Below are 20,884 nucleotides of genomic sequence, written 5' to 3'. Positions count from 1 at the left end.
ATTTAAAAAAAAAAAGACAAACTGTACTCGTGTTTGATTTTGAAACTTACTCCATGTATTAATTAGATCATACACAATTCATATAATCTTATCCTCACAGAGCTCCGACAATTAATCATTTGAACTTTCAAGTACGAGATTCTTTGTCAAAAAGGGGTACGAGATTCCGTTTACACGGGGCCAAAAGTAGTTTAAGAAAATCTTAATCTGATAAAACATGGAGTATCAAATATGGCAACTTCATTCCCTATATACGTCGTCTAGATAGATGATGACTTTTTACAGACAAAAAAGATGGACCGCGACTAGGTCGCCGCCTTTATACGTATCCGTAAAGGTTACTTTTGTTCAACAAAGTGACGTAGGAAAGTTAGTCAACTTTGTTCTAGAAAATATGTAAAAATACTAAAAGTCCAACGCAATAATCCTACCTTCAATTCCAAGGAAGGTTCCCTTGATTATACAATAATTCTAAAAACTCACCATCAAACCATTTACTTTATGGACGTGCCAAAATGTTTTTGTTTGTTATTATAAATTAAAAAATCAAGACCCATTAATACTATTTTTATGAATTAGAATCCTAATTTCCTTTAAAAAATCACAGAAAAAAGATCTAGTGAAAAAAGCACTTTGTGCATTTACCTTAAGCCGACACTGCATACATAAACATAAAACATACAATCACCGTTGCATGTATGTATTACACGATGATGCGACAAACAAGAGGGTGGTATCATTGTGATCTTTTTAGTTTATGCGCTTGATAGTTCCTACATACTATAACTTGTTTTTTTCTTAGCATCTTCAAACCTATTCAAACATCTGTTACGAGCTAAAATCGGATATGTATATATCCTTTCGGAGACAGGAAAGTGTTTTAGCTGGGGGCACAAGATAAAAATGGACAAGAAAAATGATCTAATCGAATGCATTTTTCATTTTTTGTTCACCAAAACAAAGAGATTTAATCTGAGTTGAATTACCTGGGGGAAATTAGAAAACAGTCGGGGGCACGTAATATACCCTCCACCGTCCTCCCCTCCTGTTTGGGGATATATTTGTTCAGTCAATCAAATGATTGGGTGGAACCATTTGAAGCCTACTTAGTAAGGCGATAAGAGAGTGTTTAGTCACACTATAAAAATGATTCATATAAGAAGATGAGAGTTTATTTCCTACCTGCAAACTAGATAGTCAAGTTTAAAGATCAAATTGGCATGGATGATTGATCATTTTTAAAGTGACAGGAATTCACCCCATATATACTCCCATAGCATTTCATTGCATGTTGTGACCAATTGTAGTAAGTAAGATCTGAGAATGTGCTAGAAATCTATTCCTAGATTTTAGTCTTCTCTAAAACAAAAGCATAGTAGATAACTAGAAATTTATTATAGTTCGGTAATATGTGATTCAGTCCATAGAACACTATATAAAAAAAGACCTATAAAAAATTACATAATATCTGGACTATTTAATTACAGACTTAACTGATCAACCAATTTCTGAACCGGGGCTATTACGAACCGGTATGCCGGTTTATATCTATTAGTATTCTACGTGGCTAGACCAATCACATTACAGCATATCAGTCAGTCAAGGAAATAAATAAAAATATTAAAGAATTAATGAATTCTTAAAAAAAAAAAATTAAAAAACGTTATTCTTCATCTTCTTTTCGGAGTGGAGAAAGGTTTCGACTTTCGTTACGAACCAGACGAGTGATTTGAAGAAGATGCATTCTTTTGGATACAGAGCGAATGCGCTGCTAACGTTCGCTGTCACGATACTTGCCTTCATATGCGCGATCGCGTCCTTCTCTGATAACTTCAGTAACCAAACACCCTCTGCTCAGATCCAGGTTTGCCTTTTTGTTTATTTATTTATTTATTTATTTATTTATTCACAGAGATCTCTTAGTGCGTACTGGATCTGTATATGCATGCTAGGGTTAATTTGTTTAGATCCATTAAATTGTGTTAGATTATAGCCTTTTGTGGTGAGAAACTGATAAAGGTTGAGCCTTTTTGGAATTTTGTTAAATGGGTTTGTGAAAAAGCTTGGATTTTGATGTAATGGGTTTGTTAATGGTTTGTGATGTGGGTGTGCAGATATTGAATATCAATTGGTTTCAGAAGCAACCCCATGGAAATGATGAGGTTAGCTTTCATGGTCTCACCGTCTTATTTTCCTAACTGCTTGGTTTGCTTTTGACAATATACGGTTGAGTTTACTACTACTGCTACTCATGGCTCTGAATTATCTTTAATCTGCTCGGTCACTCTTTGTGGGTAAATTAGTGCTTATCTCTCTAATCAAACACTTCCTGTCTTGTTGTTGTCTATCTAAAGCTTGTTATCCACTGTGAAATTCAAGTTTTCAGGTCTTAGGATTGTGTTTCTATTTAGTTTTGCATTCAATATGGCCTTATTTTGATAAACTTAATCTTGGGGGTTTTTTTTCTTGATGGTTGAATAAGGTCTCAAGAGTCATAACCTCTAACTTTTTTTTTGGGTATGGGATTTTATAAAGAGTCATCTTAAGCTTAGCATTTTGTTGTGTTTCTTAAATTTTATGGTCATAGGGGTTTAGATGAGACCTTATCTTTCAACATTGTAGTAAAAATATAAACATATATTTCATTAACCTACTCTTTGATTGAAGTCAAATTTTCGAAGCTGGTTAATATACTTCAGATGTGATATTAGTTAAGAAGTCAAATTTTACAGCTTATGTACACACCAGTATCGAGTCATTAGGCTGCCTTTTATCAGTTGCATATTATTCCAAATGCTTAGCATTTTACTACGTGTTTACAGGTCAGCTTGACACTGAACATAACAGCAGACTTGCAGTCACTATTTACTTGGAACACAAAGCAGGTATATCATCTGAGGTCTCCCTAATCTCATACTGTCTTGTTAGACACTTTTTGTATATTGGTCGGACCAACACAAAACAAACATAAAACCAAAACATATGCAGGTATTCGCTTTCGTAGCAGCAGAGTATAAAACCTCAAAGAATTCTCTGAACCAGGTATGAATCTACTTTGCTTTATTAGCATACTTCTCTGTTTGAGGATGAACAGGTTCAGAGATGTGTGTTGCTGCCTCTAATGTAAGATCAGGACCCTTCTGTTGACATTCCCTGAACTTGACACTTCCACAGGTTTCTCTATGGGATGCCATAATACCAGAGAAGGAGCAAGCCAACTTCTGGATTCAAATCTCAAACAAGTACCGTTTCATAGACCAGGTATGTGAACAGAAGAAACTTCCAGAATCATTCCGTGTAACTCTTGTTGGCAAGAGAGTGTATCTGATTTGTTGTTTGTTAATGGGATCTATATAGGGACACAACCTCCGAGGGAAAGAGTTCAACTTGACACTGCACTGGCATGTTATGCCCAAGACTGGCAAGATGTTTGCTGACAAAATAGTCATGTCTGGTTATCGTTTACCCAATGCATACAGATGATTTTATGAAGAGTAGTAGGCCTTCATGCATAATGTCATCTAGTTGTGTGTTTTCAGTTGTTCAGTCGTTGAAACATTGTTTTGTAATGGAACTTATGAGCTAATAACTTGTAGACTAATCCTTTTGATTCACAAACTATAAAAAAATCCATAGAAAACGAGAATCGCAATTCCTGTCTTTTTTGCTAAATGCGTATGGGATTGTGTTTGTCTCTCACAGTTTCTTCCAACCTGTTCATCTTTAAAACACGTTTGCGAAAACAAAACGAAACCGAAACTGAAAAGTAGAGATAGTTAAAAATGGTTAACTAAAAGGGAATGCTGCCTCGCTGGGGTGGTGGCTCTCAGACAATAACCATCTTCTTCTAGGGTTCTTGTCTCGGCAATTCCAGGTACACACGCTATCTCTGTCTAACGAATTTGTTGAGCTGAGAAAATGAAGTCAAGAAGAAGAACGAATATTAAAAGTTTCGTTTTTTTTTTTAATTTCAATCAGAACAGCTTTTGATCTGATTCACATTTACCATTTTGGTTGTAAAGTCCAAAGCTTTGGTCTTTAGTTTGATTCAGATCTCATTTATACAAAATACCCTCTGATCTGATTCACGTTTTGTAACAATGTCATTGTCATATATATATATATATCTCTCTTCCTGAGTTTGTTGGTGTTCAAATTACATAGTGTTGCTAGAATCATGATTCCTGACTCCATTTCTGTTAAATGATTCTGTTCTGTTTCCTTAAACTGATGAAGAGAAATGGAAGTGAAAGCGAGAGCTCCGGGGAAGATCATACTCGCAGGAGAACACGCTGTTGTCCATGGCTCCACAGCTGTAGCTGCAGCCATTGATCTCTACACTTACGTCACTCTCCGCCTTCCTCTTCATTTAGGTTCTAGACTTTGGACATTGTGTTTATTTTAAGAGTCTACATGCATGTCTATTTAGCAAATGACTTGACCCCTTGGTACTTGATAGATCAAAGATCAAATGTGGAAACAAGTCTGAAAGCATTTTACATTTTTCCTTTTTTGTTTTGACAGATGAGAACAATGATAGGCTTACACTTCAGCTCAAGGACCTTTCCTTGGAGTTTTCCTGGTCTGTAGCCAGACTCAAAGAAGAGATTCCTTATGATGATTCAAGCAACTTTTCACCTTCAACACCGTCTTCATGTTCAAGCGAGACACTTAAATCAATTGCTGCTTTGGTTGAAGAGCAAAACATTCCAGAGGCAAAGATCTGGCTCTCCTCTGGGATCTCCACCTTCCTCTGGCTATACACCAGCATCCTAGGGTAAGTAAAAACAAGTTGAGCTCAAAGAGACCTTATTTCTCAGAATGTTTGAGTCTTGTTGTTGTTATTGTGTGTGTTTTTAGATTTATTCCTGCTACTGTCATCATTACAACTGAGCTTCCATACGGGTCTGGTCTCGGTTCATCAGCAGCTTTTTGTGTAGCTCTCACAGCTGCTCTCATTGCATCTTCTGGTTCAGACAAAACTCGTGGCGACGGTTGGTCCTCTCTGGATGAAACTAATCTCGAGTTGCTGAATAAATGGGCGTTTGAAGGTGAAAAGATCATCCATGGAAAACCTTCTGGGATAGACAACACCGTCAGTGCATATGGTTTGTTTCAACTGTATAAACATTTCAAACCATATGTTAGAGAAAACCATTTGTGTGTGTTTTGTGGTTTGTTGCAGGGAACATGATCAAGTTCTGCTCAGGGGAGATAACTCGGTTACAGACAAACATGCCTCTGAGAATGTTGATCACCAACACTAAAGTTGGGCGGAACACGAAAGCTCTGGTCGCTGGTGTGTCAGAGAGAACAGTCAGACATCCAGAGGCGATGAACTCGGTGTTTATTGCCGTGGACTCTATAAGCAAAGAGGTGGCTGCAATCATCCAAAGCAAAAACGAGAACTCGGTGACAGAGAGAGAAGAGAGGATAAAAGAGCTCATGGAGATGAACCAAGGCTTGCTGGAGTCAATGGGGGTTAGCCACAGCTCGATTGATACCGTGATGCAAACCACTCTCAAGCACAAACTTACCTCGAAACTGACTGGAGCTGGTGGTGGCGGATGCGTCCTCACTCTATTGCCTACACGTATCCTTCATCATAAAGTCTCACAATCATCCTTTCTTGAATCTTGATCTTTTGTTTGTTCTTTGACATTGTATCTATCCTTCTTTGGTGAATGAAGTGGTTTCAGGGACGGTGGTGGAGAAAGTGGTGCAAGAGCTAGAGTCCAGTGGTTTTCAGTGCTTCACTGCTTCAATTGGTGGCAATGGAGCTGAGATTTACTTTTGCTCAGACTAAGGGAGTATACTCATGCATCTATATGGTTAACAACATCACATTAGGCCTCTCACCAATTCTTAAACTTGTTCATGTCTACAAGAAGGCTGCACTTAGAAATTTAAAGTCACATTGTTTTTACTACTGATACTGAGGTGTTTATTGTTCCATGTAGAAATGAAATGCATGATAATGGACTTGTTGGGAAGTTGGATTCTGTTGAAAGAAGTATCTTTTGTTGCATAACATGGCACAGACTCAGAAAGATATCTACTCTGATAACGTTCTTTAACGTGTGTTCACTAAACTTTCTGTATCCATTCGAGATTTTTCTAGCTTCATCATTTCATAGATGTGAAAAGCTGGTCTCCATGTTCATGCATTCTCTTGGTCGAGGATCTCAGAAAGTCGAAGAGACCGATACATATCGGGCCTCTCTACCGTATGTAGCTTTATTGGGCTCTCAAATATATGCTGGCCTAAGCCCATAAACAAAAACAATCCCCAACACTTCATGCAAGGGAGTTATACAATAAGGTTCCGCGAGTAATGTCATGCAAGTGAGTGATATATAACAAGGTATTTAACCAAGTTTTGTTTATATTTACTCATGTCAGAATGGAGGATGGACAATTATATTAATTTAAGATTTAACATAACACCATTTCGTTGAATCTATTTCTCAACTGTCGTAGTGCCACGACGTGGAGAAGTTATAAATAATAGACGATTTAATTAGGGACCGACTTGACCAAAAAAGAAAAGAAAAGAGGGTTTCTATTATAAATCGGAAGGTTATGGGTAATTCCCGTGATTTAGTAAAACACAAGGGACATGTCGGTTAGTTGATTTATATGAAAAAAGAAAATCAAAATTACAAAAACCCTAGATAGACTTTTCTTCGTCGCAACGCCGCTACTGATACTCCCATCTACAGTCGCAAGTAAGTGATCGCATCATCTCTTTCTCATCTCCCAAATCAATAACTGTTTAATTTGAGCTTTTGAGATTCATCATCTTTGTTTCTTCTTTCATTCATTCACAGAGAGATAATAAAGAGCGCACTTAAACGATGTTGGACATCAATCTATTCCGAGAAGAGAAGGGGAACAACCCCGAGATCATCCGCGAATCGCAACGCCGGAGATTCGCCAGCGTCGAAGTCGTCGACGAGATCATCAAGCTCGACAAAGAATGGCGCCAGCGTAAAAAAATCATCTCTCATAAAAACTCTTCAATCGATCTTTCGATTGTTCTATAACAACGTTTTTTTCTGTTTTTCCAGGTCAATTCGAAGTAGATAACTTCCGCAAGGAGTTCAACAAGCTGAACAAGCAAGTCGCCAAGCTCAAGATCGTTAGTTCCTTCGTATCTAAACCTCCATTGTGCTTTATGCTTAGGATGATATTAGTTCTTGATGACACTTATTTTGGTTTGATGATGTGAAATTGATTATGCGAAATTTTTTTTATATCTAAAGCTCCATTGTGCTTATGCTTTTGATGATGCGAATTGTTTATTTTTTATTTTGGTTTGTTTTTGGGGAATTAGTCTGGTGCTGATGCAAGCGAGGTGATTGAGCAAACGGAGAAGAACAAACGCGACGCTACTGAAAAGGAGGCTGAGGTTCGTGAAGCTTACGCTGCTTTGAAGGCTAAGTTGGAGACTGTTGGCAATCTCGTCCACGACTCTGTTCCCGTTAGCAACGATGAGGTTTGTTTGATTCCTTCCCTTGTTGAAGGTTCTTGTGACTGTTAAGTACAAAGTGTTTTTTTTTTTTCAATGATGCAGGCGAACAATGCTGTGACTAAAGTTTGGGGTGAGAAGCTTGTTGCTTCTCCTGGTCTGAAGCTTAAAAACCATGTGGATCTCGTTGAGCTTCTTGACATTGCAGATACCAAGAGAGGTACGGACACGTTTTTGTCACCGTTGAATCCGTCTTTGGTTTTGATGATATTATTGTGAAACACACACAGGGGCTGAGATTGCTGGAGCAAGAGGTTTTTTCCTGAAAGGAGATGGTTTACTGCTTAACCAAGCTCTTATCAACTTTGGGCTGACCTTCTTGAAAAAGAGAGGTTTCACTGGACTGCAGCCTCCGTTTTTCATGAGGAAGGATGTCATGGCCAAGTGCGCACAGCTGGCGCAGTTCGATGAAGAGCTTTACAAGGTCTTTTTAAAATTTATTTGCAAGTCTTTTTGTCTTTTGAAGGGTTTGATTCTGAGTAGAGTTTTTTTTTTGTTTAATTCAGGTGACTGGTGAAGGTGATGATAAGTACCTTATTGCAACTGCTGAGCAACCTCTCTGTGCTTACCATATTGATGAATGGATCCCTCCTACGGAGCTTCCCAAAAGGTAAACAAAGTAGACTGTTGTTTCTTTATGTAGTGAGTTACAACTTTACTGACATGATGATGTTTTTGGTCCAGATATGCTGGTTACTCGTCCTGTTTTAGAAAGGAAGCTGGTTCCCACGGAAGAGATACGCTCGGCATTTTCCGTGTTCACCAGTTTGAGAAGATTGAACAGTTCTGCATCACGGGTCCTAACGAGAATCATTCGTGGGACATGCTTGAAGAGATGATGAACAACTCTGAAGATTTTTACCAAGCGGTAATGTCGATCGATTACTCAAAGTTAGGAAACTGTCTTTTCATTGTTTTCTAATTAACTTATTGTGTGATGATTCTCCTATGCAGCTGAAACTTCCATACCAAATCGTTTCCATAGTCTCTGGAGCATTGAACGATGCAGCTGCAAAGAAGTACGACTTGGAAGCTTGGTTTCCTTCGTCGGGGACTTACAGAGAGCTTGTGTCCTGCTCCAACTGCACTGACTACCAAGCTCGAAGACTTGAGATCAGATACGGTCAGAAGAAGGTACATCTCTCTCTCTCTACCCTTTTCGTTAACAGAAGATACTCTCTATCTTGTGTATAATGTTTTTTTATAAATGCAGAGCAATGAGCAGGCGAAGCAGTACGTGCACATGCTGAACTCGACTCTCACCGCCACAGAGAGGACCATCTGCTGCATTCTGGAGAACTACCAACGCGAGGACGGTGTGGAGATCCCTGAGGTGTTGCAGGCGTTTATGGGCGGAGAGACGTTTTTGCCCTTCAAGGCTAAGCCAGTAGCTGCAGACACCAAAGGCAAAAAGTCTAAAGCTTGATTGAATTGACTTGATTACAACTCTGATGAAAAAATTCTATCGTAATGTTTTCTTTAATTCTGTGAAACGTTTTTTTGGTGACTGACGTTGTGTTGTGTTACCTTCTTTATTCATCATCGAATTTTTTCTCTTGGCGAATGCGCATCTTCTCGGTTATGCATTTATTCGCAACTTTTGCTTGAATAGTATAAAATTTGAAGTACAACAAATAAGAATTAACTTTGATGAAAATGGGCAAAATTCTTGAATCCATTTGAGTTTAAATTTTAATATATAGACAAGGCACAGCTGAAAATGACTCATATAATCACATTTTCTCTAGTTGAATTCAGATTACAGGATATGATTAAACATCTGATTGAATGGTCGACTTTTACTTTAGGAATAGACTAGATTCAGTTTTTAGTGGGTATAATTAATAATCTAATTGAATGGTCGGCTTTTTACCTTAGAGATAAATTCGATTCAGATTTACTTAGTTGATATTAATAAAAATCAAGTGAATAGTGGGTTTTTACTTTAGAAATAGGTACATTTTGACTTCTGCGGTATAATTTTGAGAGTATCAACTTAAACAATAATTACAGGTTCTGAAATGTCAGCGCAAATTTTCTTTTTTTTTATTAGTAAAAGAAATTAAACAAAAAAATATTTTCTAAGTAAACCAGAAATAGTTAGATAAAAATTGTTTTTAGAAATAATTATTTTTATGGACCAAGCATTGGTTGAAATATATGCACCGTTGACAAAAAAAAAACACTTTCGAAAAATGGTAAAATACAACAACAATTTCACTATAATACTAGAATTGAAAAAAATCTTAAAAAAAGAAAAGAAGAAAATAGTGATTTATGCGTGGGTGGGTGTCAAAAAAAGAAAAAAAGAATTAGAGTGAAAGTATTTACGGAAATGCCAGTAGAATAGAGAGAGCTTTCTATTAGAGTCTCTCATCGTCACCGCCACATAACATTCCTCACCCTCACCCCCAACACTCTAGGGTTTTCCAAGAGTCTTTTCAACCCTTCGCCTGTCTCTCATTCTCCCAGTGCGTGCCTTAGGTCAGCGCTTCGCTCTCTAATCTTCGATCTCACCTTACTTCTCTTCTCTCGTTCTATGTAACTCTACATACTCGAATCCTGAGCTTATGATTCTCGAATTTAAGTCTCGATTGCTAATCTTTAGTTTTTTTTATTTATTTTGAATTCGTTTTTGATTGCAGATTCTTCTTCGTTGTGAAAATGGCTGGTGTAGTTGATTGTCCTGGGTCGCTCAAATCTGTGAGGATCCTTGTGGTTGGTGACAAGGGGACTGGAAAATCAAGCTTGATTGTTGCTGCCGCCACCGACTCTTTCCCTCCCAATGTCCCTCCTGTTTGCCTGACACCAAACTCCCTTCTGAGTTCTTCCCTGACGGTATTCCCGTCACCATTGTCGACACTTCCTCCAGGTATATTTATATAATATGTTTTCACATGAAGGAGAGCATTACTGGATGGGATGGTGATGATAGTATAGACTGTAGACAAAAAGGATGGGAGAGGAAAGTGACCTTAGTTATGGGCATATGAGTGTCACTGGTGTAGTGTTTTTAAGGTATAAATGAACTGGGAAGAGTGCTATTAGGTGAATTGGGTAAGGCTAGTTGAAGGATAATGATATTTGCTAGTGTAGACTGTAAAAGATTAATGTGGTTTTATGGTTGTGGAGGAGGATAGGGACCTTATGGGCATATGAGTGTGTCATTGTGTACGAGTTTTAAGGTATAAAATGAACTTGAAAGAATATAGTTTGCTCATATCTTGTGGTTGTTAGTATAGTAATGGACCAACTGTTTAGTTACTGTTCGTGGGGTTTCAGAAAGAAGGGCTTAGGTTATTCATGCTTTCACAGCTTTTTGTGGATGTTTTTTTTGATAATTTCTGCTCGGTGGTTCAGGCCGGAAGATAGGAACATGGTTGCCGAGGAATTGAAGCAGGCAGATGCGGTGGTTTTGACATATGCCTGTGACCGACCTGAGACACTCGAAGGTTTGACTACATACTGGCTTCCTGAGCTTCGGCGGTTGGAGGTTTGATTTTCCTCTCTCTGTTTTCAGCTTAATCTTGTCAGTCTTGTTGTTTTAACAGGTGTATCTCCTGGTGGTCATTTTTGTTGATTTTCCTAAGCTTTACCTGCTTCTTATTAACATTGGCTTTTGAATTTTTTTTTTTAAACAGGTTAAAGTTCCTATAATAGTAGCAGGTTGTAAGCTTGACTTCAGAGACGACAATAACCAGGTCAGCCTCGAACAAGTGATGTCACCTATAATGCAGCAGTTTCGGGAGATTGAGACTTGCATCGAGTGCTCTGCCCTGAAGCAACTCCAGGTTTCATGACTTCTCTTATTCTTCCTTACTTATTATATCTTTCTCAGACTCTTGGCTCAAACATGGCGCCAAAGTTAGTTCGAGGTAGCTTAGGCATGTGATTGTCTTAGTAAGAAATTTCAAGGACTTTAGTTGTGCAATTTATTCGCTTGGAATTGGTTTCTACCGTGATTGGTTTCCACTTTTATCAGGAATGAAAATGCCTAGTCAAGAGAACAACTTCAGAATTGGAATTATAAATTACATTTCAGGCCTGAACTATCATACTAATAGAAAGGTTTTCCTGTAGGCACAAGAAGTTTTCTATTATGCGCAAAAAACTGTACTTCACCCAACAGGACCTCTGTTCGATCAAGAAATCCAGGCATTGAAGCCCCGGTGTGTAAGGGCCTTGAAGCGTATCTTTATACTCTGTGATCAGGACAGGGATGGTGCTCTTAGCGAGGCTGAATTAAATGATTTTCAGGTTCTATTTTTTTTTTTCCATGTCTGTTTGGCTATTTACTTCATTGAATTGGCTCTGGCCTGTCCTTCACTTATTTTGAAAAAAAGTTTTAAATCTCTTGTCCCGATGACCCACCTATTTTCTGTTTCAAAATAGGTCAAGTGCTTTCATGCACCATTGCAGCCTTCTGAAATTGAAGGTGTTAAGAGGGTTGTGCAAGAGAAGTTGCCAGAAGGTGTGAATGAAAGAGGACTGACAGTGACTGGCTTCCTGTTTCTACATGCACTTTTTATTGAGAAAGGGAGGCTCGAGACAACATGGACTGTACTTAGGAAGTTTGGGTATAACAATGAGATAAGACTTGCTGATGAATTGCTTCCACCTTCATTATTCAAACGAACACCTGATCAGGTAAATTGCAGTGACGGAATCCATTGTATTCTTTTTTTTGTATTTATTGGGTTTTGCAGTCATCTACAACTGGATGAACTGTATATCGATTTTTTTTTTATAATATTAACAGCAATAAGAATTTGGATGCGTACTTGTTTCATTGCTGTGATACATACTTACCTTCTTTGGTGTTGTGCAGCTAATGGTTGTGTTCATTATTTCTGTAGAGTGTTGAGTTGACAGATGTAGCAATCGAATTCTTGAAAGGAGTGTTTATGATGTTTGATGACGATGAGGTACTTTTTTAGAAAAAAAACTAATAGGTTTAGTTTGCAGTTTTTATAGTTGTCGTCATAATGAGTTTTCACTTTGCAGGATAATAATCTGAGACCTCAAGAGATCGAGGATCTTTTTTCAACTGCACCTGAAAGGTACCTTTTCGATCTCCAGAAAGCAAAGAAGTTGTAATTTTGATTATAATAGTCTCCACTTCACTAAAAAAAGCCACAATAAATTTTGAACGTCAGTCCTTGGAAAGATGCTCCCTATGATGGTGCTGCGGAGAAAACTGCCCTCGGAGGACTATCGTTGGATGCTTTCCTGTCACTGGTAATCAGTACTCTCTCTTTCACATGCTCAACAAAGGAAACATTTTGTATGCATGCAAACACATATACTCATTCATCTTTGTCTCATTTTTACTTTGGTTTTGTTGATTGACAGACTAAATGTCATCCAATTCTTTTATGTCAGTCATAATTTCTCTTTTATTGTTTGGGGCAAATACATCTTATTATTGGACTTTGTTGTTTGCAATTTTGAGTGGATTTCTTGTCTTTATTGTTTGGAAATACAGTGAATTATGTGTTTCCTAATCTTTCGATTGCATCCTTGCAGTGGTCACTGATGACACTATTAGAACCAGCTAAGAGTGTGGAACATTTGATTTACATTGGATTCCCAGGTGATCCATCTTCTGCCATTCGTCTTACTAGGAGAAGACGTTTAGATCGCAAAAAGCAACAATGCGAAAGAAAAGTTTTCCAGTGCTTTGTGTTTGGACCCAATAACGCCGGAAAATCTGCATTACTGAACTGCTTTCTTGGAAGGTTTGTCTTATTAGCTCGTAACGAAAACCTGTTGCATTTCCAAAATACAAACAGAAAAAGAGTGTAATCCTTTCCATGTTTTTAATGCATGGAGACGTTTTGCATATTGTTAGAGGAGAGAATTTTCCTCTTTTTTCAGATGACTTTATGTGGTTACAGTAATGTCTCTTCATGATCTCTAGGTCATATGATGGCCAGGGATCAACGACTGATGAGCGCTATGCAGTAAATATGGTGGATGACTCTGGGGTGAGTGGGAATACTTGCACAATTTGTCTCATTATGTTTGTGTGTTTGTGTGCGCGCAAACTTGGGTGCTAATTTGGAGACTTTGAGATGGAAACTAGCTAGATGTCTTTGATGAATTGTTTCTATGGGTACATGCATACGTCTATTGGCATCTTTTGAGGCTTACGTTTTGTCTACTTTCCGTATTTAATTTGCTCATTAATCTTATTATTGTAATTCTCCTTGGTATAGAATGCAAAGAAAACTCTTGTGATGAGGGAAATTCCAGATGATGGGGCTAAAGAGGTATTTTCATCCAAGGAGTCGTTGGCTGCATGTGACATAGCTGTCTTCGTGTATGACAGGTAATGTTTCCTTCCTTCTGTTTGATTGGTTGAAACATGCTTTTAAGTGTATGGCTTATCATACTCTGATTTTGATTCCTTCCAGCTCGGACGAGTCCTCATGGAAGAGAGCCACTGAGTTGCTTGTAGAAGTTGCAACTCACGGCGAGGCCACTGGATATGAGGTCCCTTGCCTCATGGTTTCGGCCAAGGACGATCTTGATTCATTCCCAATTTGCATTCAGGAATCCACCAGGGTAGGCTTCTTATTGATCTCTTGAGTCGACAAAAATAGTATCTCGAATAACTTGTAACATTGTTTGTACACTTAATGTACTTGCAGGTGACACAAGATATGGGAATAGAGCCTCCGGTATCCATCAGCTCGAAACTGGGGGATTTTAACAACTTATTCCGCAAAATCATTACTGCAGCGCAACATCCTCACCTGAGTATTCCAGAAACCGAAGCAGGAAAAAGCCGCAAGCATTACAACAGGCTAATCAACCGCTCTCTTATGGCTGTTTCAAGTACGTTTTTTCTTCCATAGAGTCTTGAATCTTTACACAATTTTTTTTTCTCACGAACAAACAAAACCCATTAACAAAAACTTAATATAACAGTTGGAGCTGCTGCTGTGGTCGTTGGACTGGCTGCATACCGTGTGTATGCCGCAAGAAAGAGCGCTTCTACCTGAGAAAATTGAGAATGAAGAAGCTTAGTGACTCAAGGGTAGCAAATCTTGTTCTGAGTTTGTTTATCATTCCCAAGTTTAAAACCAGAGTACTGTTTTCTTAGAAGATGAATGGAAAAATGGGTTTTTGAAAGATCTGTAGGAACACAAAAGAAAAGAAGAGAACATATAGTAGTTACAATAGACATTGTGTTTGATTTTCATCAATAACAAAAAGACCTTTCGTCTCCTTGATGTGTGTGTGGGGTCTTGTTTCTGTTTGCACTGTTCTCCAAATTAACAAGCAACACTCAGACGTGTGCTCTATGAGAGAGAGATAAAAGGACAATCTTGTTTCTAGCAATGCAAGATGCATTTGGTTGGTACATACAACTAAATTTTTCGAAATATTCTCATGATTATAATTTCCCCATTGAGAATCCTTTTGTAACCATGACTGGACGCTGTTTTGATTGAGGAATTGAGATGAGAGGAGGAACCACCATATCCACTTTCCTCATGAGCTTTTGTGGGGGTTCTTGCGACAATCTTTTATGTATAAACCTAAATCTCTTTATTTTAAAACTCTTGAGTTACATATAATGGCGTTTGTTTAAGCAAGAACCCATGAAAGAACTTCCATATCATGTGGACACCCAACAAAGTATTACTTTTTCATCTTTACCATGAATAGACAAGGGGATAAAGAGCATAGGGTTATGAGTCATTAATGAAGACCACTAGTTTCAGAAAACAAAATGAATACAACCTTTGTTATCTTTTTCTGAAGCAATTCACTCTCTTGTATAGTTTTCTTCAAATGCAGTTGAGCCGAGGTTTAAATTTCATCCCATAAATCAAAGCCACATACATAGCACAAGGGTCTCTCAATAGAGTTGTAGTTAAAATAAATCAAATGAAAATCAACAAACACTTTCACAAAGACAGTGAATAAAAAAAAAGATCACTACTGTTCCCTCCTGACCAAATCGGTAGCAGAAGAAGAAGACGAAGAAGCTCTCATTGCTATGAAAGATGGTCTTCTGTTCTTGAACTTAAGCGGACTCCACACCACAGCCTTCTTCTGCAATGCAATCACCGTTGGATGCCTCGGCTTCCACGAGCTGCCTCCTCCTCCTACTCCTCCTCCAAGAGGACTCTTCTTGAATCTGCTGCCTTTCATTGCATTTGGAGTCACCAGATTATGGTCTGGAGAGAAGAGCTTAGAGTATCTCCCCCTTCTCGGGTCACCACCGCCGCCACGGAACACAGGGCGTGATGGAGTTGTCATGTTCATGTAAGACGACGATGGTTCTGGTCTCAGCGTTGCAATAGAGACTCTCCTTCTCGGCTGGAGTGTTTTATTGTTATTATTACCTGATGCAATGGCTAGTGGAGGAGGAGCTGGTCTGAATGCGATGGAGCTTCTTCTTGGTTTCATCAGTGTATTGATATCCACAGATGATGATCTTCTTAGGCTCTTATTATTGTTGTTATTGTGATTCTCTTTGCTTGTTGCGTCTGAGAATCTCTTGGTAGGTCCCTGAGATGGTTGCTGCGGCATGAAGTTTGTGATTCTCCTGAGTGGCATTCTCATTGATCTTGTGGGAGCCAAAGGTGGCTTTTTCTCTGTGATTGTCGGTAGTTGTCTAGATACTGTTGTTGTTGATGATGATGATGATGCAGTCGCTAGAGCTCGCGTCTCCTGCTTGATTCTGGTTTTCCTTTCCTCTGCTAGTTGAGATTCCAGATCACGAACCTGAAACATGGTTTAAAACTTTAGAAGAAAAGAAAACACTAAAACATAACATCAAACCTATTAGTTAAAGCTGAGTCACTTACCTTATCTTGAAGTCCTTTGCATATATGTTCTCTAGCAGTGAGCCGTAGCTGTAGTGACTGCACATTGTCCTGCAGCTTCTTCGTTTCCTTTTCCTCATGTTTCAGCTTCTCTGTCTGTTTATAAAGGAGACAACAAAAAGAGAATGCTTTAGATATGTTTAAGCTTAGATGAATATGAGTTCAGAGGAGTCAACGTTACCATTTGTTTTAGCTTGTGGAGTTCAGACACATCCGCTTGTTTCCGGGCAGGTCCACTTTCGATTCCACGAACTCTGCTTGCGAAGTTTAAGGAGCAAACCGTCTCTCCTTGATCAGCAGAGCTCGGGCTAATCTGAACAAACATCAATGTCTTGCAATCTCCACCTGTGTAGAAATGGACACACCATGGAGATGAACAAAAAAATATCGTATGGCTCATGTAAACAACGGAAGTACATGACACATTTAACTTACCCAGAGAGTTTTGTAGCATATGAGTGAGCTTTGAGTTTCTAGCGCAACAAAAAGGAGAGAAAAGTTTTTCAATATTAAACCAATGAAGTTCAAACGAAAATGTCTTTGAGAGAGGGGAAGAAGAGGAAAACCTGTAAGGAATGTGGCTTGTTTTGGATGCAAGGGCGGAGATAACATCACCGAGTGCTGAAAGCGACTTATTGATAAATTGAGATTCTTTCAGCCTTTCTCCTTCAACTTCTACCTTTCCTACTCGCTCGCTTCCAGCCAAGTCCACCAGCCAAAGGTGGCTTCTGGTTCTCTGGCCATTGATCAAATTCTCTCCCTTCACTGTCACTCGCAACAAGCTGCACAAACAGAAAAAAAAACTTTGGTTGGATGAGTAAGGTTTCGTTTCACACGACTTTTGTTTGCAGACACATTTGCGTACCAATGAGAGCGGCTGCTTTGTTCGTTTGCAGCTGTTGATCCCACAGATCTAACACAGTAGCCACTCTTGAGCAGATCCCACACTTCGTCTGTGTTGAAAACTTGTGCTTCGACTAATCCAAGGACTTCTTGAGTTCCTTCTGCTGATTGCTTGACTTCCAACCTTCATTAATTCAACATAGACAGAGAGAGATACAGTGAGGCGTTTTTATTCAAATGCCAAGGAAGAGAATGAAGTCACTTACTTTTTAGGAGGATGGCTTGAGTTATCAATTAAGAGGTCCCTTATCTTCTCATTGTAAACCTCCAACATGCTAACAGACAGCTCAAATTTCATGAGACGACTTCTACTTTCTGAAGAGCGAAACAGTTCTTCTAATGTTCTGTAGTTCACTCCTCTATTCTCTGGTGTTCCCTCCATGGTAAATGTCTTCCCGGTTCCAGTTTGGCCATAGGCAAATATGCAGACGTTGTAACCATCCAGAACAGAAGTAACTATCGGTTTTGTCTGTGCAAAAACAGTCTCTGCACATAAAGGTACAGTCAGATAAAAGAACACTCAGAGCAAAGGTTTATCCCAAAAAAAAAAAACAGCTCAATGTACCTTGCCCATCCTCAGGCTTGAATACATGGTCAAACTTAAAATGCTTCTTGGAGGAATCGGTTGAAAGCAGTTGAAGCTCGTTTTCATGTGACCCATCAAACTCAACAACCGAAGCACACCCATTTGCTAGATCAGCTTGACTTAGAGGCCTGCATCTGCAAAAGACCCTGATATTCCCCTTGAGTTCGATATTCTCATTGTACAATCGCTTCCTCTCTGATGACTCTTCCAAGTACTGCTTTTTCAGAGTTCCAAGCTCAGTAGCTGCCCCATTGAACACCACATATCAAATCACAAACAGCAAACCAAGCCTTCAAAAACAAAAGTTAAAAAATAAAGTTACTACTGACACAGAAGCTGGAGAGCGTTTGGCATTTCCGGTTGTACAAAGGCACAAGTCTTTATCTCTTTGACTTGGTTTGATACCAACGCATGCTCATCCTTCAATGCCTATAAAAGAAAAAACAACCTCCAGATTATATTATTCCTTTTCTATTGCATACTCAGAAAGGAACTTGTTAAAAAGAAAGGGAAGGCACCTTGATTTTGCTACTCAAATCAATAATTTTCTGGAGAATTGGGAGTGTTGGTCCACCTGTAGGAGAAACTTGTTGGCTTCCACTTGTAACAGAGTCTTCACTTTCTTCCACTATTTTTCAGTTATACATCAATATCAGTAAAAGAGACACACAACAACAACAAAAAATCAAATCCATTCTACTTTCTCACTGAGTTACGGACCTAAACCCTAATTCGAATCTTCTAAATATCTAAAAATCAGTCAACGAATGAGATCAAGAAGCAATCGAAAGATCAAACCTCAGGCTCGCTTGTGATTTTCTGTAACTAAAAATTCAAAATCCACGACGAGAGAGAGAGAGAGAGAGCCGTTACCAGCGTCGAGATCGTGATCGTCAGCAGAATATTCCTTCGATTCACACGGCGAAACACCACCATCGCGGCTGCAGATCTCGAGATGTTGATCTGACAAACAAAACAAAAAAAACGCAGATGATAATCAAAGCGAAATCGTTTCGTTTCTCATCGAGAACACGAATCGAAAGAAACACACAGATCAATCGAGAAATTCGAGGGCAGTACTAACCTTCCATGGCGGATTTGCTTAAGGATCGAAAATGCTGAAGAGCAAAAGCGAGAGAGAGAGAGATAGAGCGTTAGGTTAAGGGGGGGGGGGAATTTGAATTTGTTTTAGATGAATAAGAGCCGTTGGATGTGAGGAGCTTTGTAACGTTTATATATAATCATCACCGTTCATCCATCTATAGGAGCGTTAGAAAACGGATCCGAATACGGGTTAGCAAATAGGATCCTTATAAAGCCTCTTTAACTTGAAAGTTTTAAACCTCTCCTTCAGCTTGGATGGTTTCGTAAAAAAAGAATAAAAAATATTTTCGTTAATTAAGAAAAACCCCTTAACTTCCTTTTATTTTAGAAAAGATCGTAAATAACCTAATTTACGTATACACCCCTGTGTTCCAACTGTTTGAACAAAAATCTACATGAATTTCGATATTAGAATTGCTATAACTGATGACCAAAAAAAAAAAGAATTGCTATAACTTAGATATGGCTTGTTCATTCGTTAGCAATCTGTTACTTCATCGGTTCTTAGTTCTCATACCTACAAATGCAGATATCATGGATGAGAGTTGATTCCTAGTATTTTATTCTGTTACATGACACTATGAGTAGGATCTGAAAATTTGATGTCTTAAATACTTCTTAAGAATATTTTATTCTTTGATTATAATTAAAGTTTATTTTTATGTAAAATAAGATTTAAAAAATTTAGAACAAAAACCAATGTTTCACTGAGTTTAATTCAGTCCAGATCCAAGTTGACTATAATAATTACATCATTGAGTCTTTGTGTGTTTCCTGGTTGGTGATTTGTTCACCTTTTTTGTTGCAGTAGAACATAACTGAAAATTTCAACAACTTAAACACTCTGCATGTTTGCTGGAAGATTTAGGTTATTGATTCTGATATAACTTAAATTATATAATTAAATTTAAAATATAAATATTTAGACCATTGGTAAAGTGCTACATGGTTTTTTAGTTTCTGTTAGTCTCATATGAAAAACTCCTTCTTTCTTTTTTATTTTTCTTTCTTTTTCAATATATTTTTAATGGTAAAAACAACTTTTAAAAACTATTGATAATGATGTTCTTAGTATATATATATATATCTTGTTATTTTTCTGTTGACCAATATAATATTAGATCCTGGTCAAATTGATAAACAAATGATATTTAATTAAAACCCATCTAACCAAATATGTTTAATTTTTTACGTTATAATTCTGTTAAAATTTGAATTCAAAATAACGGCCGTCGACTGTTGAAAGATTCAGTGAAAAAGTATATATTGCATTTTTCAGATGGCCAGAAAAATTTTCTATTTCTCGGCGTTATTATCTATTTCGTAGACACATTTTATTTCAAAATTAGGTATTTTTCAAATATAATATCGTGGAGCCGTAGAGAGACTTCAACATGTACAATAACCGCTCAGTTCTCTCTACGAACAAAATAGCGATTGAATTACTTTTTTTCAATACAGTCTTTCTGCACTAAATTTATATTTTATACACAATTCAATCAAGGCTTGTGTCTTACATGATGTGGAAGAAGACGAAGAATCAAAGATTCAAAGGAAACGACGCAAGTATGCATAGTTATCAATAACTCTTTTATCCATTTTCATGCTTTTACTGGAATAATTTCTGGAAGCATACATCAATGTTGTTTTGGTTTATGTTTTCACCAGTGATAGTTCTAGTAATATCTTGTGATCCCATTTGTCAATGGATCATTTTAGATTTATTTCGATTTCAAATTGGAATCGCTAATTCTCTGATCCGAGTGAGATGTTGCATGAGTTACATCCACTACACATATCATTCATCTCCGACATGGTCATTATGCCCATGATTGATGGCCAATCTCCACAACTTGTGAGGCGTTATCTTAACCGGTATTTTATTTTTCTTTTATTAATGGAAAATAATGTTGGAGA

At 38.0% G+C, this 20,884-nt stretch overlaps 5 protein-coding genes across 5 annotated transcripts; 4 read left to right on the top strand and 1 right to left on the bottom strand.

Annotated features, from left to right (window-relative positions):
- The first annotated feature begins 1,645 nt into the window (after positions 1 to 1,645).
- LOC108813661 (signal peptidase complex subunit 3B) lies at positions 1,646 to 3,652 on the top strand. The gene is made up of 6 exons (XM_018586287.2): positions 1,646 to 1,864; positions 2,115 to 2,162; positions 2,823 to 2,885; positions 2,989 to 3,042; positions 3,175 to 3,261; positions 3,358 to 3,652. The coding sequence occupies exons 1-6, from the start codon at positions 1,739 to 1,741 to the stop codon at positions 3,481 to 3,483; spliced, it is 504 nt and encodes a 167-aa protein (XP_018441789.1). The 5' UTR covers positions 1,646 to 1,738; the 3' UTR covers positions 3,484 to 3,652.
- Positions 3,653 to 3,732: 80 nt separating this feature from the next.
- Positions 3,733 to 6,016, top strand: LOC108813659 (mevalonate kinase-like). Its single transcript, XM_018586285.2, has 6 exons — positions 3,733 to 3,874; positions 4,237 to 4,373; positions 4,525 to 4,777; positions 4,861 to 5,108; positions 5,186 to 5,593; positions 5,691 to 6,016. The coding sequence occupies exons 2-6, from the start codon at positions 4,241 to 4,243 to the stop codon at positions 5,804 to 5,806; spliced, it is 1,158 nt and encodes a 385-aa protein (XP_018441787.1). The 5' UTR covers positions 3,733 to 3,874; positions 4,237 to 4,240; the 3' UTR covers positions 5,807 to 6,016.
- A 572-nt stretch (positions 6,017 to 6,588) lies between these two features.
- LOC108805644 (serine--tRNA ligase, cytoplasmic) lies at positions 6,589 to 9,095 on the top strand. Its single transcript, XM_018577575.2, has 10 exons — positions 6,589 to 6,728; positions 6,831 to 6,990; positions 7,071 to 7,141; positions 7,337 to 7,498; positions 7,577 to 7,691; positions 7,762 to 7,955; positions 8,038 to 8,141; positions 8,216 to 8,399; positions 8,486 to 8,665; positions 8,745 to 9,095. Exons 2-10 carry the CDS (start codon positions 6,858 to 6,860, stop codon positions 8,955 to 8,957), a joined length of 1,356 nt encoding a protein of 451 aa, XP_018433077.1. The 5' UTR covers positions 6,589 to 6,728; positions 6,831 to 6,857; the 3' UTR covers positions 8,958 to 9,095.
- Positions 9,096 to 9,894: 799 nt separating this feature from the next.
- LOC108813479 (mitochondrial Rho GTPase 1) lies at positions 9,895 to 14,764 on the top strand. Its single transcript, XM_018586048.2, is given in 17 exon segments — positions 9,895 to 10,072; positions 10,177 to 10,325; positions 10,328 to 10,403; positions 10,892 to 11,024; positions 11,173 to 11,322; positions 11,612 to 11,788; positions 11,924 to 12,178; positions 12,388 to 12,456; positions 12,536 to 12,591; positions 12,688 to 12,769; positions 13,058 to 13,269; positions 13,452 to 13,518; positions 13,750 to 13,862; positions 13,948 to 14,098; positions 14,185 to 14,371; positions 14,465 to 14,513; positions 14,515 to 14,764. Coding segments are annotated over 16 exon segments (1,956 nt in total). The 5' UTR covers positions 9,895 to 10,072; positions 10,177 to 10,195; the 3' UTR covers positions 14,564 to 14,764.
- A 584-nt stretch (positions 14,765 to 15,348) lies between these two features.
- On the bottom strand, positions 15,349 to 19,092 carry LOC108806594 (kinesin-like protein KIN-14S). Its single transcript, XM_018578747.2, has 12 exons — positions 18,948 to 19,092; positions 18,737 to 18,826; positions 18,382 to 18,491; positions 18,193 to 18,292; positions 17,843 to 18,106; positions 17,484 to 17,763; positions 17,240 to 17,401; positions 16,941 to 17,156; positions 16,810 to 16,847; positions 16,556 to 16,719; positions 16,357 to 16,470; positions 15,349 to 16,273 (listed from the first exon to the last, which is right to left on the bottom strand). Exons 1-12 carry the CDS (start codon positions 18,952 to 18,954, stop codon positions 15,482 to 15,484), a joined length of 2,337 nt encoding a protein of 778 aa, XP_018434249.1. The 5' UTR covers positions 18,955 to 19,092; the 3' UTR covers positions 15,349 to 15,481.
- Between the last annotated feature and the right edge of the window lie 1,792 nt (positions 19,093 to 20,884).

This window comes from Raphanus sativus, chromosome 6 (genome assembly GCF_000801105.2).
Source record: "Raphanus sativus cultivar WK10039 chromosome 6, ASM80110v3, whole genome shotgun sequence".
Lineage (NCBI taxonomy): Eukaryota > Viridiplantae > Streptophyta > Magnoliopsida > Brassicales > Brassicaceae > Raphanus > Raphanus sativus.
The sequence above is the reverse complement of the archived record's forward strand: the minus strand, read 5'-3'. Positions and strand labels throughout refer to the sequence as shown.

Bases quoted from the DNA above. Each gene is read 5' to 3' on its own strand.
- LOC108806594 (XM_018578747.2), bottom strand. The intron at 18,107-18,192 runs GTCAGTAGTAAC...TCAATGGGGCAG, and splicing joins AAACGCTCTCCAGCTTCTGT to CTACTGAGCTTGGAACTCTG. The intron at 16,471-16,555 runs GTAACGTTGACT...CTTTATAAACAG, and splicing joins TCCACAAGCTAAAACAAATG to ACAGAGAAGCTGAAACATGA.
- LOC108813659 (XM_018586285.2), top strand. From the start codon at position 4,241: ATGGAAGTGAAAGCGAGAGCTCCGGGGAAGATCATACTCGCAGGAGAA. The intron at 4,374-4,524 runs GTTCTAGACTTT...TTGTTTTGACAG, and splicing joins CCGCCTTCCTCTTCATTTAG to ATGAGAACAATGATAGGCTT. The intron at 4,778-4,860 runs GTAAGTAAAAAC...GTGTGTTTTTAG, and splicing joins CTATACACCAGCATCCTAGG to ATTTATTCCTGCTACTGTCA.
- LOC108805644 (XM_018577575.2), top strand. From the start codon at position 6,858: ATGTTGGACATCAATCTATTCCGAGAAGAGAAGGGGAACAACCCCGAG. The intron at 7,142-7,336 runs GTTAGTTCCTTC...TTGGGGAATTAG, and splicing joins AAGTCGCCAAGCTCAAGATC to TCTGGTGCTGATGCAAGCGA. The intron at 7,499-7,576 runs GTTTGTTTGATT...TCAATGATGCAG, and splicing joins TTCCCGTTAGCAACGATGAG to GCGAACAATGCTGTGACTAA.
- LOC108813661 (XM_018586287.2), top strand. From the start codon at position 1,739: ATGCATTCTTTTGGATACAGAGCGAATGCGCTGCTAACGTTCGCTGTC. The intron at 2,163-2,822 runs GTTAGCTTTCAT...ACGTGTTTACAG, and splicing joins AACCCCATGGAAATGATGAG to GTCAGCTTGACACTGAACAT. The intron at 3,262-3,357 runs GTATGTGAACAG...GGATCTATATAG, and splicing joins AGTACCGTTTCATAGACCAG to GGACACAACCTCCGAGGGAA.